The sequence below is a fragment of the Rhinolophus sinicus genome, linkage group LG10 (assembly GCF_036562045.2).
Source record: "Rhinolophus sinicus isolate RSC01 linkage group LG10, ASM3656204v1, whole genome shotgun sequence".
In the NCBI taxonomy this organism is placed as follows: domain Eukaryota; kingdom Metazoa; phylum Chordata; class Mammalia; order Chiroptera; family Rhinolophidae; genus Rhinolophus; species Rhinolophus sinicus.
This window is the reverse complement of record NC_133759.1, coordinates 30,967,896-30,985,087: the sequence shown is the minus strand read 5'-3', so window position 1 is coordinate 30,985,087 and position 17,192 is coordinate 30,967,896. Positions and strand designations below refer to the sequence as shown.

Genomic DNA, 17,192 nt, shown 5'->3' with positions numbered 1-17,192 from the left:
TAAAGTTTAAATATGTGTTTTTAATTTAATCTTCACAATGATCTTTTGAACTAGGTACTGCTGTTGTTCACATTTTATTGAGAAGAAAATTAAACTGATCAAAGTAAAGAAACTGTCGTCTGCCACCCCCATCTTCCCTTACCCTCTGGTAACCACGAAACTATCAGTTTTTGTTTCTTTGTCTTGCTCCTTTGTTGCTTTCAGTTTTATATTCCACATATCAGTGAAATCACCTGGTGCTCGACTTCTTCTGTCCGAATCAAATATATGGTGAAGGAAAGAACATTGACTCTGGGTGGTGAACACACAATGTGATATATAGATGATGTATTACAGAATTGTACTCTTGAAACCTGTGTAACTTTACTAACCATTGTCACCCCAATAAACTTGGATTAAAAAAAAAAAAGTTAAGCGACTTGTCCAAGAAAAAATGGCCATCAAGTGGGGATTTATCTCCAGAGTGGCCTCTTACCAACTGTGTAAGCTTTTGTCTTCCTGGTGAAACTCCAGGGTTCATGTTTACCTTGGGTAGTTATACAGAATCGTGGCCAACATGTTGGGCACTTTTACATTAAAAAAAACTCCCTCCTTCAAGACTTTTCCTCTCATCTGTTGGAACAAATGTCAAAATGTACTGATTTCAGAGAAGTTGCTTACTAACTTCTACAGTAAAGTTTCACAATAAAGATACAAACCTCTAAAGATATTCCCTACATGCTTGTACTGCCGCATTTGGAAGCCCTTGTAGGCCCTATTGCCAGGCAACCAAAATCTGTCAAATAGTTTATTTCTTTGATATGTATGTTCTCTAGCCTCTGAAAGCAACTAGATTGTAAACAAAGACCTTTTCCTCACACCTTCTGAAATCAAAGGATTCCCATTCAGAAACGGGGCATGCTCTCCCAGGAGATAGGGAGAGAGAAAAAAGACACAGCCTCTCAGGTGCCCTGTTTCTCAAGCCACAAGTCACACAAAAATACTTGATAACTGTGAGAAGTTCGATGTGAAATCCAGAGGTACCGATCTAAATTCTCCCACCAGCCCCAGGAGGCATACATAGACCTTGAAGAGAATGTCAGGGAAGACAGGGGAGGAAGAAACACGAAGGACATATTTGAATACTTACTGCTGTCACCCCCTTGGGTACAGATGTTGCGAACGATCCTTTTCTTGATCTTACGCAGTTCGTCGAAATTATGAACCGTCAGTTTTTTATTTGCATCCCCGGTGATCTGAATGAGCTGCTGGTCATCCACTTCCCCGATGCCCACGGAGTAGATGTCAATGCCTTTGTTTCTCAGGTCTTCAGCGTCCTGAGCCACATCATCTTGGGACTTGCCGTCGGTGAGGACCAACAACACCTGTGGGGTACCTGCATTTATCCGGCTGCCCATGTCTGGCCGGAAGTAACTCTTCACTTGCCGGAGTGCCGCACCGATGTGTGTGTTTCCAAAGAGCTGCTTGATCTTTTCAATCTGAAGTGATATTTCCTGTTTGCCCATGAACTTTCCCAGTGGAAACTCTGGCTGATAGATATGGCTGAACTGGGCCACTCCTATTCTCACTCTGTCGACACTGACATCAAAGTCTTGAACAACAGATGACAAGAATGTCTTCATCTTTTCGAAGTCTTTTTCGTGTATGCTAGTCGAACCATCCACAAGGAAAACAAGGTCTACTTTTTCAACTTCACAATCTACAAAGAGGAGGAAAGGGAACAAAAACGAAAAGAATCAAATTGTTATTCTTTCTTTAGCCCAGCCAGAGTAAATTAAATGTTTGCATCTACACAGACCTGGTATTTCTGACAGTGGATTCTTATCTTATGCCACCTTGTGGTCACGTTAATTGGAGGAGAAATAAAAACAATCAGTTCAGAAAGGTGGCACTAGGCATGAACAACTCACATGTCCTTTTATGCTTCTCTTAGCTTTTCCATTGGTCTTACACTATTTTCTTTTCCAAGATTCCAGAGAACTGGGGTGGTGCTACAGAGACCTTGTTCTTACTTGCAATCTAGTCTTAGCTCTTCTGGAAAACCCAGTGACAATAGTAGCACAGTAAGAAAAAACAAAATAACACACATTTATTTAGATTCAAACAAAGAGACAGAAAGTCTGTAGTATTGACTTGCCTCCCTGGGCCAATAAGCCAATAATTTTCTGGTTTATTAAGACAAATTGAAGTTTTAAAAATCAAGCCTTCTGACCTATATCTAGTCAGTTTTCCTCTTTACCAGCCCCCTTTGTGGTGCATACAGGCAAAAATGTCTACTTGAGAATAGTAGTTTGAACAAACAATGCAGTGTAGTTTATTAGAGATGCTTCCTTTGTATTAACACAGCAAATACAAATAGAATATGAAAGACCATTTCCAGTGAGTGAGTTATGCTTGGCACCCGCTTATGTGTATCACTTAGCCTTCTGGTAAACATTACATTTCTTTGAATTCCCCAGAGATCTCACCACTGACCTAACTCACTTAATTCTCGTTTTAGCCTCAGGAAAGATTAAAGGTGTCTGAGAGTTCCCAAGTTGAGATAAGCAAAAAAGAGATAAAAAGAAACATGATAAATAAATCCTTCAGGAATTGGTTAACTTATTAAAGTCCTTTGTTTGAGTCAAATAAAGGGAATAAACTACTTTTTTTCTGCCCAAGGGAGTGCTTTCCATATAAAAATACAATGTCAACTTCTACAGTGAACTTGAAAAGGACAGACCAACGGCCACCAGAAGGTAAGAGATTTGTCCTAGTTTTCAGTAAGATCCAAAAAGATTTTATTAGTTTTGTGAAAGATAGTAGTTGCATTCTAAGGAGGCAACACATATGAAAACCAGAAAAGTTAATTTTTAAAAAGAACTGAACCAAGATATTGGAATCCTAGACTAACAGCAATTCATCTAATAAAAATACTATTTTTAGTACACTACATGTTAATAAAAATAAGGAATTTTAATAGACCACAATCTCCTTTGAAACAAATGACAGCTGAATGAATGAATGAACATATACATAAATGTGGCAATGCAATCTCCAGATGCCAGAATAGAAATATGGCATCCAGGGCAAAAGAAGTCCTACTGTACTCTGCTCTGCAGACATCTGACGCTGGAATAGAATGTTTATTAATGAGCTTGTGCCATTATGTGAATAGGTGAAGGAACTGGGGACTTCAAGACTGGAGGAGAGGACTTTAGGCAATGATCATGGTTGTTAGGAAGGGATAGAATTTGATTTCTTGTGTAAGGAGCAGGAAGAACTAGTGGGTAGAAATGACACATGAACAAATTTGTGTTCCAATAAATAAAGTTTAGTCAAAAAAAAAAAAAATGGTGACTTCCCCATCATTAGAAGAGTTTAGGCAGAAGCGAGTAGGAATACTGTAGAAGAAGGAATTCCTCTTTGGGGAGGAGGCCGAATGAAATGTCCTTGAGGTCTTTCTGACCCTGAGAGTCTGTAACATGGGAAGTCCTACCCAACAATCAGTGCTCCTTCTCTCCTGGTTGGAGAACTTGCCCCTGAGGGCTATTGCTTTCTCCCTCATTTGGATCTCTGTTGATAATTAAGAAAAACTTAACTGACAAACCTTACCTACTTGTGAAGTGTTACACAAACTGGCTGACACATTTGAAAGGATCCCTTTCAGGCCTCCAAAATTCTTCACGAAGAAGTACTTGTCACTCGATCCTGCCATGGCCAGCAGCTCCACAGGATTTGCCTCAGCGACCCCCACGGCCAGGACAAGAATCCCTCTGTCTCGCAAGGCCTTGGCTGTGGCGTTGAGCTTATCCGCATCATGAGACTGCCCATCGGTGATCACAATGAGGACTTGGGGGACCCCCCGGTGCAGGCGGCTGCCCTGGTGTTCAGTGAACATGTGGCCTGAGAAGTCCAGTGCCTTGGCAGTGTATGTGTCACCCCCCAAGGGCAGCTCATTCTGGAGCACTGAAATCACCTCTGATTTTGTGCCAAGGTCACCCAGATGGAACAGCACTTCTGGGTCATCAGAATACCTCAGAGCCCCAAATTGGACCTGATTCTTGCCAACATCGGCTTTTTTCACCAAGTCAATCATGAAGTCCTTCATGGTATTAGATTGACTCCTGTTAATGCTGCCAGAGGTGTCAATTACAAACACGACGTCTAAAACTTCAATCCTCTTGCATTCTGAATGAGGAAGAGAAAGGAAAGCCATGAGATTAGCTTTGAACATCATGAGATTAGCTTTGGACAGCATGGGAGACTCCCCTCACCTGCCCTGCTGTTTAATTGCCAGTGTCTCCTCTCCATGGGATCAAGCTGTACATTTCTTACGTAACAGCCACAATGCATGTGTATTTGTATTGCCAGTGAGTAGTAATGTAAATTAGGTGAGCTTTTAGGAAAAGGCAGAAGGGAAGTGAAGCCTTCTGTAGGTAAGGGGAGGGGGCATTCTTCTGGACTAAAAAAACAAAACAAAACAAAAAAAACAACTGCAATTCTTTGGAAATTTTCCTGTATAAATGGTTCCTTCAACATATGTTTTCATTTACACGAATTTGTTTATTTTTCTTAAGCCACAGGGATCATGAGATTTTATTCTTAATATAAACCTTGGGGAAATGACCAAGTAAAATGAATTTGACACCACTGTATATATTTTTTTATGGTTATATGATAGCTGACTTTTCAAGGTTACATTTTCTCCCTTTTTGACATTCTTGAAACATTGTCTGTTTCATTATTGGGCCTCATCATAGAAATAAGCCCATTTCACACTTGGCCCAACTAAGTTGCCCTGGCATGACGCTCCTATTAACTTTTTATTCCTTGGGTCAATGCCATGGAAAAGTAAAGCAGGAAAGACCCAATAAATACTTAATCCATGTGTACATAGCATATTCTATCTAAAAGTGCAGAGTTCTAAACTCCAACTCATTCGTTCTAGAGAAGTAGAATTGGAAGGTATTTAATGATTTAGCCCTATGTAGCACAATGTCTCCCCAGGCTGTACAAAGGCATGTTCCAAATATTAACTCATCCATTCTGGAGAAATGGAATTGTGACAAAGTAACACCCCTCCGCCCCCGCCAAGAGGTTCACCACATATCCCTTTTGCTGGCACTTGCTTGCTATGCGATAGGGCTGTTGAAAACCCTAAAACCAATACATTTACCCCAACAACTAGAAGCTATGTGTGCAGAGCCATAAACCAAATTTTCAAGAAAGGCTGTGTGAAATAGAAAATATGTATTGGTCTCTGTCCACAGTTCCTGACACAGAGCTCCGAAAACCCTTGCAATTTCCTGGGTGACAAGAGTGTTTTTTGTTCTAATGAGGTGACTGAGTGTGTCCCTGAATGGTTCCTGGATAAGGGCAAGTGACCAGAAAGACCAAACCATCATTAGGAGCTTGGAATTTTCAGCCCCACTCCCTGTTTTCTTGAGAAGGGAGAAGGGCTGAAAACGGAGTTAAGAATAGATCATTTCTATGTGACAAAGCTTCCACAAAATCCCATAAGTACATGGTTCAGAGACCTTCCAGGTTAGTGAACCCATGAAGGTGCTAGAAGAGTGGGGTGCCCGGAGAGAGCATGAAGCTCTGTGCCCCTTCCCTTATAACTTGCCTTATGCCTCTCTTTCATCTGGGTGTTCATCTGTACCCTTTATCATATCCTTTAATAAATCAGGAAATATGTTTTCCTGAGTTTTGTGAGCCACTCTAGCAAATTAATGGAACCCAAGGAGGAAGCTGTTGGAACCTCCCATCTCTAGTGGGTAAGTCAGAAGCATAGGTGATGGGCTTGTGACTGGTGTCTGAAGTGGAGGTGGGGCAGTCTTATGGGACTGAGCCCTCAACCTGTGGGATCTGACGCTATCTCTGGTAGACAGTATCAGAGCTGAGTTGAATTCTTGGACACCCTGCTGGTATCTGCCAATTGCTTATTGGTATGGGAAAAAAAAAAATCTTCACACATCAGAAGTGAAATGTGTTATGTGAACAGTAAAGGAGATAACAGGAATGAAACAAAAAAAACGAAAGAACTGGGTTTTTCCCTACACAGGAAGAAAAAAAAAAATGGAATTTTTCCTTTACAGGCTGGTTCCACTAAAGAAGAAACTATGTCCCTCTGGCCTTCAGCTCCCCTGGGGGTCTGGGGGGTGGACGGTTCAGGGTTGAGCACCCTTCAAAGAGTTCAGATTTGTTCCGGGTGGAATTACTGGGAAATACAATACAGGTATTCCTCTTTCCACAAAACACAGATCACGGTCACCAAACCTTTTCATGGGAGTTGAATAGAACTGTTATTTGAATAACAGAACAATGTTCCTCACTTCAGTCAAAACTCCATTAAGACCATCTCCTTCATCGATATTTTTCAGAATGCTTCTGTCATCAAGCCTGGTGAGTCACAGTATAAACTAGTTCCTTAGAAGTTTTCACAAACATTATCTCGTTTTATACAAGTAATATTTTTTAAAAACTATAAAACTAACATAGAGAGTGGATGTTAAGTCAAAGGGGAACTACCTTCGCCCTCTATTTCCTACCTTGGCAGCCCACACATAGCTCAGGTTATATGAGGCAGGGCCCTTTGCCTCAAGGTGGCACGAATTCTGTGGTATAATTCATGCTCTAACATTTCCCATGGGATCATGTTGAAGCTACACTCCAGCTAAGCTCACTTTCTTGCTTAGCTCCTACCCATGCCCTGTCCCACATTCCTTACTCCCCTTCTGAAAACACCTCTTCAGTAAACCACTTCCGCAATAATCCCTGCCTCAGCTTCTGCCTCTAGGGAGCCAGACCTAAGACCCACTACGATACCACTTTTCTTAAATGGATGCCTCATCGCCCTAGTGCTATTTGTTTACAAATGGGAAAGAACCAAAGTGGACCAAAATTGTCCCTTACTGACTGTTTACCTCAACAGTTCTGTTGAGGAAAGTTGCATTGTATACGTAGGTCAAAAGCCACTTGGCTAAACATTTCAATTAAACAAAACGTTGACAATGTTCAAATAGCAGTGGACTTAATTCAAGAAATAATGACTAACGATGGATACATGCTGTTTGGACAGTCCCACTAGTGGATATGCCCAGGCCTACCTTCACGGGGGCTACATATTCCAAAGACAAGATCATTTCCAATGTGCTGCAGAATGTCAAAATTCTCAACATAAAAAACCATCTCCGGCCTCCCGCTGATCTCCTCCAGCTGGGTGACGTTGGCGCCAAATACCCCCACAGAGTAGATAATCACGCCTTCTTGCCGAAGTGCCACTGCTGGGCCCTTGACTATGTCTTGAGCTTCACCATCCGTGATGAGGATGAGAAACTTCCTGACATTGGGCCGGGCCCCCTTGTTGGGGCTGAAGTACTGAGCCACAAAGGTCAGGGCACTACCAGTCAACGTGGTGTCTCCAATGTACTCCATTTGGTCTATTGCATCTGCAATCTTGCTTTGGAACGTATATTTGTCGAGCTGAAACTCTTCCTTATTGATGTTGCTGAACTGGACGACACCTACTTGCACCCGATCTGCCCCAATCTGAGTTTTGTTCACCAGGTTTTTCATAAATGTTTTCATTTTGATGAAGTTTTGACTTCCTATACTGCCAGAACTGTCCACCAGAAACATGATGTCAGCTTTCATCTCTTTGCAGGCTGCATGGGAGAAAGAGAGATGTTTACTCAGGTTGGCTTCGTGTAAAACAAAATTAAGAGTGAACAGGAAAATCCAAAACACAAATAATTCTATATTGAAGTTAAGTGTGTGCTTGGTAAGGATTGTTCGCAGGTAAATAAAGCATTGGAGGCAATAAAAGTGAGGCTGTTCTGTTATTTAGTAATTTCCTTTAATATATAACTCAGCGTTTCTCATCCTCGGCACTACTGACATTTCGAGCCAGGTGATTTTTGTTGTGGACGGTAGTCCATGCACTATAGGATACTGTAGAGTGTTTAGCAGTCTGACTTCTTCCTGTTAGATGCCACTAGCACTCCCTTAGTTATGACAACTGAAAATGTCTCTAGACATTGCCAAGTGTCCCCTGAGGGGACAGAATGTCCCTGTTTGAAAACTACTGATACAGCTCTAAAAGATTTCATACAAGTTTTATTAAAAAGCAATTTAAATAAACCTGAAGAACTCCTTAAAATCAGAAACCATTTGATCATACGCAGTGTCTCATCACGTATCTGTACTAGCAGGGATTTGTGGGAAGAAGCTCATTAATACTTATTAGGGAAAATGCCTCCAAACATTTTTATGCTTTCAGATATAGAACAGCAAAATAATGGACCCTCAGTTTTGTTCTGGAAACAAACACAGCTACACAAATCAACAAGCCTCAACTTGGAAGTTTATGTTGTTTCTCTAAACCTGCAATGTCAAATATTGCAGGAAGGCAATTTGTGAGCTGAAGTACAAAGGTAAAGCCGCCATTTTCCTACCTTCTTCGGTACAGATTTCTTGAACCACTTGGTTTCTTATGTCTTTCAAAGCATCAAAATCATGCACGTAATACACCCTCTTCTCCTCGCCGGCAATTTCTTGCAGCTGGGATTGGCTGGCCTCCTTGACCCCGATGGCATAAACATGGATGAGCTCTTCTCTCAGTCTGGTCGCAGGCTCCAAGATGCTATCCTTGGACATGGCATTTGTCAGGACAATAAGATGACATGGCACTCTGTTTCCTCGCTCCTTCTTTGCTTTTTGCAACAGCCCCAGTGTGAAATTCAGGGCTGCGCCTGTGTTTGTACTCCCACCCATCTGCCTGATGTTCTCAATGGCCTTTACCAAATCATGCTTGTTAGTGTATTTACTGATCTCAAATTCCAAGTCCCAGCTGTCAGCGTACTGAACGGCCCCAACCCGCACCTTTTGGGGAGCAATGTTGAACATCCTTACAACCTGTGACAGGAAGGTCTTCATTTCTTGGAAGTCTGTGGCCTGAGGGCTTCCAGAGCCATCAATGAGCAGATAGATGTCTGCTTCTTCAGTGTCCTCACAACCTAAAATGGAACAGGGAAGCTGAGTGTGGCATTGGGATAAGTGTGAAGAAGAAATGGGAGCAGATAGGAAGAACAAATACGAGCCTTTTCAGACATAAAAATGGGAAACAGGTTCTAGGTGTAAAAAAACACACACTCTGCTAGCTTAACATAGGGGAATCTGAGCATCAATTGGGCCAAATGAATTTCTTCTCACCGTTTTAGACTATTTGCATAACTCTCTGCCATGAATCAGGATAAATCTGGATATAATAAAATTAGAAAGAAAACTTGAAGAGGTTTTGTACAAGTTACTTCTTTCATTAGTGAATAACCACTTCACAAAAAGTCAGTTCGTGTGTTGTGACACAGAGAAGGTTTTTAACTGAACATTGTGGACATATGAGCTCTCTTTTTTGAAACCTTGAACAAATTATTTACTCTTCATCCACTCTGAGTCAATTACTAAAACTAACAGTATTGTCAGTGGCCTTATTTGTGTAAGATGATGACACTTTCATAGTAAACATGCTACAAACATCTGTTGAAGAATATATACATATATACTTATATGTGTACATACACACATTTATGTAACATACATGTGCACATATAATATATAAAATACATTGCTCTCTCAACTCACAGATACTAGACAAATTAATTATTCGGTCCTCAATCCGAATCATGCTTCCTATTCATTCTCTAAAATGGAATTTGGGGATGAGGAAAGAAGAAAAAGGAGAGAAAATTACAAAAAGAAACAAAGGAAAGAGCAGGTGAACACGAAAGGCAAAGAAGAGAAAGAAATAAGTGAGGGGAAGAAAAATAGCAAAGATGGTACTCAGGGGTGTTTATAAATAACAAAGAATCCAATTAAAACTGTTCAGAAGAGGAAAAAAGGGAAATCTCTTTTCCCCATTCCAATACCTCAATAGCCTATATCCCCCCCAAGTTACATTTCATGTGATCAAGCTAAAGTAAAAAATTAGGAGTATATTCTCGCTCTCCACCTCGTACCACACCAATCCCTTTGGTAAATATAATACCTAAAAGACAAGAAGAAAGAAAAAGAATCTGAATAATTTTTCTCTCAGCAAAAGACTTTACCAGATTTGAGATTTTCAGTCCGTTCTGAAAAGATAGAGACTGTGTGCGTTATTTGTTTCCGCAGCTTCTTTAGAAATGTCTGGTTGTGAGCGGCCAGGTGGGAGAAGGTCTTGAGTTTGGAGACATACTGCTCACTGGGGTGTGATGCTATCTTTTCCAGCTGGATGTCGCTGGCCCCCTCTATGCCCATGGTGAAGATGGTCACGCCCTGGCGCCGGAGGTCAATGGCTGCCTTAGTCACGTTGTCTTCCGATGGTCGGTGGGTCACCAACACCGCAATCTGGGGCACCCCCTGATTCTCCCGACTGCCGTTCTGTGCCCTGAAGACTTCCTTCCTGATCTTTTCGATGGCAGCTCCGGTGTAGGCCTCCCCAGCCTGGGGAGAGAGGTTCTGTATGTACCGGAGAACCTCTGACTTATTTATGCCCCTGCTCAGTGAATTTATCACCTTTATCTCACTGCTGTAAGCCACTAGGCCAATCCTCATGCAGTTTTCCTGTATGTCAAGAGCAGAGACAATTTCTTCTAGGAATTCTTTAAGATAGTCCAAGTTCTCCTGGCTGCCATTGATGGATACATCCAACAGGAACACAACATCAGCCACAGAAGTGCCTTGGCAAACTGTAAGGGCAAAGAATGAGAAAGCACCATTTGAGTGGGAGGTTCAGCATCTCTGCTCAGCATTAGAAGGCATGGAGAACATCTACCAGAGCTTGATTATGCACTTAAAGAAAGAAGGAGGTATACAAAATGATTATGAAGCTGAGATCGGAGGGTCCTGGGTTCAAATATTAGATCTTAGCTAAACACCCAGCTTCGATATCCTCATTTGTAAAATGGAAATAATACTATTTATCTCATAGAGTTGCTTTGGGGATTAAATGAGATAATGTGATTAGCATGGAGCCTGGTGCATAACTCATTAAATGAATAGCAGCAACTACTATATATTAAAATCATTTAAGCACCATCACCGTTAAAATCAGCAGTTATAGGCCAAATATTCCTAAGGGATGGTAATGGCACAGCAACTGCATTTTCCATTATTTTATTTGGGGAAGATGTTAGTAATAGGATTCATATTTTTACAGATTACCACAAGAAAAGCATTCTTTAGTAACAATAGATAATTATATATGTCATGTCATTCAAATTGATGTAACCAGAAATAATGGGAGTTTCCTATGTTACTTATTTGGACTTATATACTTTGAGCAAATTGTTTTTTTACTGGCTCTCTCCTGCTCCTCACTTGAATGATATTCATAAACTCTTGGCCTTTCTTGTTAGTTAAGAGAATAGTACAAGGGGCAGACCAGAACAGGAGGTTGGAGGTGGAACACAACACAGGGGAGTTAATTCAGAACAGAGAATCAGGAAGGGAGGCGGCATGGGGTCCAAACTACATGGATCTGGGGATCGAGACCTGACTTCAAGCTGCATCCTGGCCCTGGGCCAGGCCATGTTACCTCTAAGGATACCTGCAAGTTCCTCCCTTCGCAATTGAGCATTTGGACTTCCTGAAGTTGTTTTCAGCTCTAACGTTCTGTGGTTACATTACGTGACTTCAGTAGTCAAGGGTTTCTTTCAGGAAAAAAAAATCACCTTTTAAATGAACCAGTAATAAGACTACATAGCAAATAAAGCCGGAGAAATAGCTCAGAGAGAGACAAGCTGGTAGCAGGGAGAAGGCATCCATGAATTTTAAGAGGCCTATAAATAACATGCAGGATGGTTAAAACATGGAAAACCAAGGCTTGTGGAGTTCACTAGATTTAAAATGGCCGCACTCATTGGGCCCTTTTGAACACAGAGGTATTTAACACCTGAAAATTCAGCCCAGCTTTTGAGGAAAGGGATGTTCACAGAGTCTCCATCCTCTCTCCATATTCATTTGTCAAAAGCATTTTATCGTCATTTCTATATGGGCCCCTTAAGCCTACCTTGGAAAACAATATCATCAGTGGCTCCTTCCTTGTACTGAACCACATCCTTGATGATCTGCGTCATGTTCTGGGAAAACGCGCTGAGGTCTCTGATGGATCGAAGGTTGAAATGAAACTGAGCCGTGGCCATGGCCTTCAGGTTCTCCTCAGAAGCTTTCTGCAGCCCCACGGAGATGATTCTCACCCCGTCTTCCCGCAAGGCCTTGGCAGCCTCTTCTACCTCATCCTCGGACTCGGCTGAAGCCAGGACCACCAAAATCGGGGGAAACAGTTTCTTGTCTCTGCCATTGGTGGGTCCAGAGAAATAGGTCCTGTGAGCTTCCTGGAGAGCGTTTCCTATGCGCAGGGAGCCACCCATGAAGGAGAAATTCTTCTTGAGGCGGTTCAACATGGGGTTCCTGCTCTTGAAGGTGTTCAGCTGGAATTCACTATGGAGCTTGTCGCTGTACTGGGCCAGGGCCACGCGGTATTTGTTGGCCTCTATGGGGAGACTGGTGATCATTTTGTTGATGAACGTTTTCACAAAAGGGAAGGACTTCACTCCCATGTGATCAGAGCTGTCCACCAGAAACACGACATCTGCAAACTCAGGGCCTAAAACCATATACAAAGAAAAACAAAGCATAAACTTTAAAAATTCACTGCCATGTTTAATGCCAACCGTATGGGAAAAACTTTCATCTTTTATCTATGTTTTTAATACTTGCCCAAAGAATTGAAAATAGCCTGAAATTAATCATCCGGTCAAGGAAAAATAATTTGTTTCTTGGGCTGATTCTTTAGATACCCTCTCATTTGAACTGATTACAAAATTAAGCATCTCTTTTGCAAGGAATTAATTAGAAATAGGTCAATTTAGAGAAGTAAAAAATCCTGGGCTTTTATACACTTAGTGAATAGTTTCCCCTTGTAATTTTTTCTTTCAGAATTTGACCTCAATTTATATCAAGAGGATAAAAATTTTAATTGAGAATTAAACTGCTTCAGATTTGTTTGAATGGAGACATCTGAAAGATAATCTTTCATTGTGATTCCAATTTTAGCTCTCCAACAAGCCATCTGATTAACTTATAAACACATGATTTTTTTTTTTATTATTAGTTTCAGGTGTACAGGAACATAATGAAGCTGACACTGAACAATAATGAATGTCAACTACAACATACTGATTTTTTAATGCCAAAGTGTCAAATTGATTATGTTTATAAAATACCCAAATATCATAAGGATATGGGATTGCCTTAATCTATTTTAAAGTTATTTATAAAATTTTTGGTGAATCATATGAGGGAGCATTATAATTGGTAAATTTACTCTCACATAAAATTTGATAGAAGCCAGTAAACCTTAAGCTGGGAGAAGGATTTTGGTCTCAGTTTCTACTAAAAATATAATTTTTATATAGGAATACAATACTTTGCTGAAATTCAATGCTGGGTATGCAGAATTACAGTTTTATGTGATAGAGAATCACTGGGTTCAAGCACAAAATGTTGTTTGTTGGTGGTCTGCTGGTTAAGTTTGAATTCAGAACTCTCACCACTTTAGTATAAGATCCATTCCTTGTCTGGGGAAGGGAAATGTCTGCGTGTGTCTAGATGGTGTGTAATTAAGAAAACACAGTGTAATTGAACAAGTAATGGAACTCCTGACTTTGTTATCAGCTAATTCTACCCACTCTGTCAAGCCATTTAACATATTTGGGCCTCAGTAGCCTCACATTTAAAATAGATTCAATGAGAAAATATCTAAGATCTCGCTTCACTCTGAGATTCTGATTATCTTAATTGATTACTAGATAAATTCTAATGAAATTATAATACCATCAATCTTTTCCTGTCTATAAATGTTAGGAAACCAACTTTGGCACCCCTGCATGCTATTTCATTCTTTTTATGGCAATCTGATCAAGGCATAGTGGATAAAATCATTCTTTCTTTTCTTCTAAATAATCTAATTTCAACAAGTTTGATGATCATATAGCCAGCAGCATCTCATGGGAAGATATAAGTGAGGGTGAATCAATATCTTCCTCCAAGAGAAGGCTGGAACCCCTACGAAGACTGTCAGGATGGCTTGACTTGTGACCAAAAGTGACCTTTCTATTTATGGATAAACCTTCACATCTTGTGTGGAGAAAGGAAATGTAGACAACCAGCCTGTGAGCTAGATTCAGGTTCTGATAAGGCCCATCACTATTTCTGAACCATGGAACAATTGGGGGGAAAGTATGGCCTTTTAAAAGAAATATCAGGCCCAATGAAACATCAAAGGAAGACGTTTGCAGGACAAAGTCTTAGTTTATTTCTTCAGAAAACTTGCTACCAAGGTCAGAGTCCCTGAGAAAGCTGTAAAAGCTAATACAGGTGGCCCGGGACACGAAGTGACAGTATAAGACCTAATTATTTAAGAGGTGGTAGAGGCAATGTAAGGTAGGCCAGTATTTTGACTTCAAGTCCACTGGACATACTTGTAGAATGCTGACAGGCAATAGACAGAATAAAAGCACTTTCTTTATAATAAGCAAACAGTTTAAATTGGAGCAAAATCTGAATTCTTGACCAAGATAATGTTTTGGCACAAATTAGGAAGAGATGTTCCAAATTTTCCAAGCCTGAACTAATATTAAGAGACATAAATTTATGTAATCTCTCAGAAGACCTAAAAGGGCTTCAAACTTTGGACAAAATAACAGCTCTAATTATCTTTCTATTATTATCAAGGAATAAAGTCCAGAAAAAAAATGATCTTCCAAGGAACAAAGGGTGGCAAGAAAAAGAAATTGAGTTACCACCCTACCCTTACCACTATCAAAACCAAAACAAAGTGAAACAAAACTCAACTTTTAAGTAGGTCAAAATCATGTATTATCTATTTTCCAAAATGAAAATTAAAGAAAAGAATTATTTCCCTTATTTTTCCTTACCAGTATCTTGGTTCACAGAAACATGGGAGCAAATTATTACGAGGAACAAAATCAGCAGCATTTTCCTATTATGACCTGAAAAAGACTCCAACTTGAAATCTGAAAAGACAAAACAAAAAACATCTAAAATCATTGTGGATATTATTTGAGAAACAACTCTCACACACATAAGACTACACAAAATTATGTAATAAATTGGGTGCAACAAGGGACAAGGAATTTTTGAGGTTCCCTGAACTTCTGATCTGTGAAATGTCTTAGAGAAAAGTGAACCATCAACATTTAGAGAATCATAAGTTTCTCCACATCCCCGGGCCCTATGGAAACACAAGATTTTAGATTGTCAGTAGAGGTAGCCAGAAGCATTCTAGCCCCAACAATATTATGTGTTCCTATTAGTCATTTTTCCTATACCCTAGTGTCACCCTCCGTCTACTCATTGCCAAAACAATTCAGAGCTCGTTTTTGGGACACAATCTAAGCCCTGATTTCGTGATTTCTCCATCATGAACACGTAGGTATATTTCATATTTGAGCAGTATTTCTAGATGTGGTTAATTAAAAATAATTATTCCCTTTCCTACATAATTAGAAAGGTAACCATTTCCCTTCATTCTTAAATTTGAGAGAAGACGAAAAATAAGTAGTGATCCTCCGTATTCCATACGATGTCTTGCTCCTCAGAATGACGCAATTAGTACTACTTTGCTTCTAACTATCTAGAACAGCATGAGGTAAGGGTTTTCCAATTCTAAGGCATTTCAACAAGCTTGAATCATTCATTTCATAGAATGAAACAATATAGTAAAGATATTGAAAATAAATATTTTAATTAAGCAGATTAGGCTCATTCATTCACCCATTCATCCATTGAATGAAGAAATGAATTGATTCATATTAATAAACTAGTGTCTGTTTCTTAACTTTTACTCAAACCTGTATTTGCAATATTTAGTTGTCTCGCTCTTTGTCAGGCAGGTTCCTAGTGCTTCATATTTCACCACTTCAGAAAAGGGACCTGTGCCATGGGAAATTCCACCTGTTTCCTAACCTACTTCATTGTCCCTCTGACATTCTGGAATTTGGGACTCTGTTTTATTCCTTCATAAGAAGACTAGATGAGATAAACTTTTCAGGCGGTAAGTCAATTTATCAATCCTATTCTAGAGGTCATCAGTAAGCTGGAAGAGGCTCTTAAGAGGTTGTTATTTTTGTTTTCTAGTCTAACCCTTTCATTTCGGAGGAACTTTGGTCCCAAAGTGAATTGCCCAAAGTAAAAACCAAATCATACTATATGTACATTTTTTTAAACTAATGTGTATAACAATAATAAATTCTACCTTTGCTGAGTCTTTCTTATGTGCCATCCCCTGTGCTGACAGCTTTATATTTGTTTGCCTGTTTGATATTGATAACAAACCTGGTAGCAGATGATATTGTTGTTCCAATTTTATAGATAAGGAAGCAGAGATTTATCAAGGGGACATAACTGACTTAAGGCCACATTGATAAAATGGGACACAGTTGAAACTAGAGCCCATGTCTGTCTGACTCTAAAATCTGTACTTTCAAACTCAGTTACCCTGCATCCTAAACTCAATGTTATGAATACAGAAAGTGTCTCCGAGTTTCTTTATTCTATGTCTTTTTTCCTAAGTATCAGGAAATATTGGCAGTTGTTTTCATGCCTTCTTATTTTTGCCTTTCAAAACTTTTGTGTTTATATCATGAGCTGTATAAATAAGTGCTATCTTTAGGAGTTATAAGAGAAAAGAGAAGATGCTTCAGGAAGAGTCCACAGGATACATGTCTAAAATTGGAAGAATGAATGTTAAAATCTGGATAGAAAAGTAAGGATTACATAAGGCCACAGTAATCCCAAAGCAGCACACAGCATCTGGAAATATCCCCAAGCAGATGGTCAATACCACTGGTGAATTCAAAGTTGAGTTCTCTGGAATGGCATCTACTGAAACAATTTTCTTGCAGTCTTTAAGAGGAACCCCAAATATGGTGTGCTGTGAGGCTATACAACATTGTGGAAGGCCAGTAAAAGTTCTCTTGAAGTACTTACGTGCCCGGCTTTCAGTGTGTGATAGGACCTGTGGTGGGACTAAATCATCAAGCTCATGCTTGGGAGGCTTGGCTTCATTTTTAACACGTCAAAACATGGACGAGTTGCCTATAATCTGCAGGAGGTATGACAATTTCTCAAACGCGTCCTAGAAAAAA

The 17,192-nt window shown here is 40.0% G+C and overlaps 1 protein-coding gene across 1 annotated transcript in view; it reads right to left on the bottom strand.

Moving 5' to 3' along the window:
* The window catches only part of COL6A6 (collagen type VI alpha 6 chain), a 105,870-nt gene that overhangs the window by 51,661 nt on the left and 37,017 nt on the right, over positions 1-17,192 (bottom strand). The window contains exons 2-8 of the mRNA XM_019725970.2: positions 14,961-15,059; positions 12,032-12,628; positions 10,089-10,709; positions 8,439-8,999; positions 7,092-7,649; positions 3,595-4,170; positions 1,130-1,699 (exon numbers count right to left, since the gene is read on the bottom strand). Of these exons, the coding sequence (XP_019581529.2) occupies positions 1,130-1,699; positions 3,595-4,170; positions 7,092-7,649; positions 8,439-8,999; positions 10,089-10,709; positions 12,032-12,628; positions 14,961-15,021 (3,544 nt within the window). The 5' untranslated portion in view covers positions 15,022-15,059. The remainder of the gene's footprint in view (positions 1-1,129; positions 1,700-3,594; positions 4,171-7,091; positions 7,650-8,438; positions 9,000-10,088; positions 10,710-12,031; positions 12,629-14,960; positions 15,060-17,192) is intronic.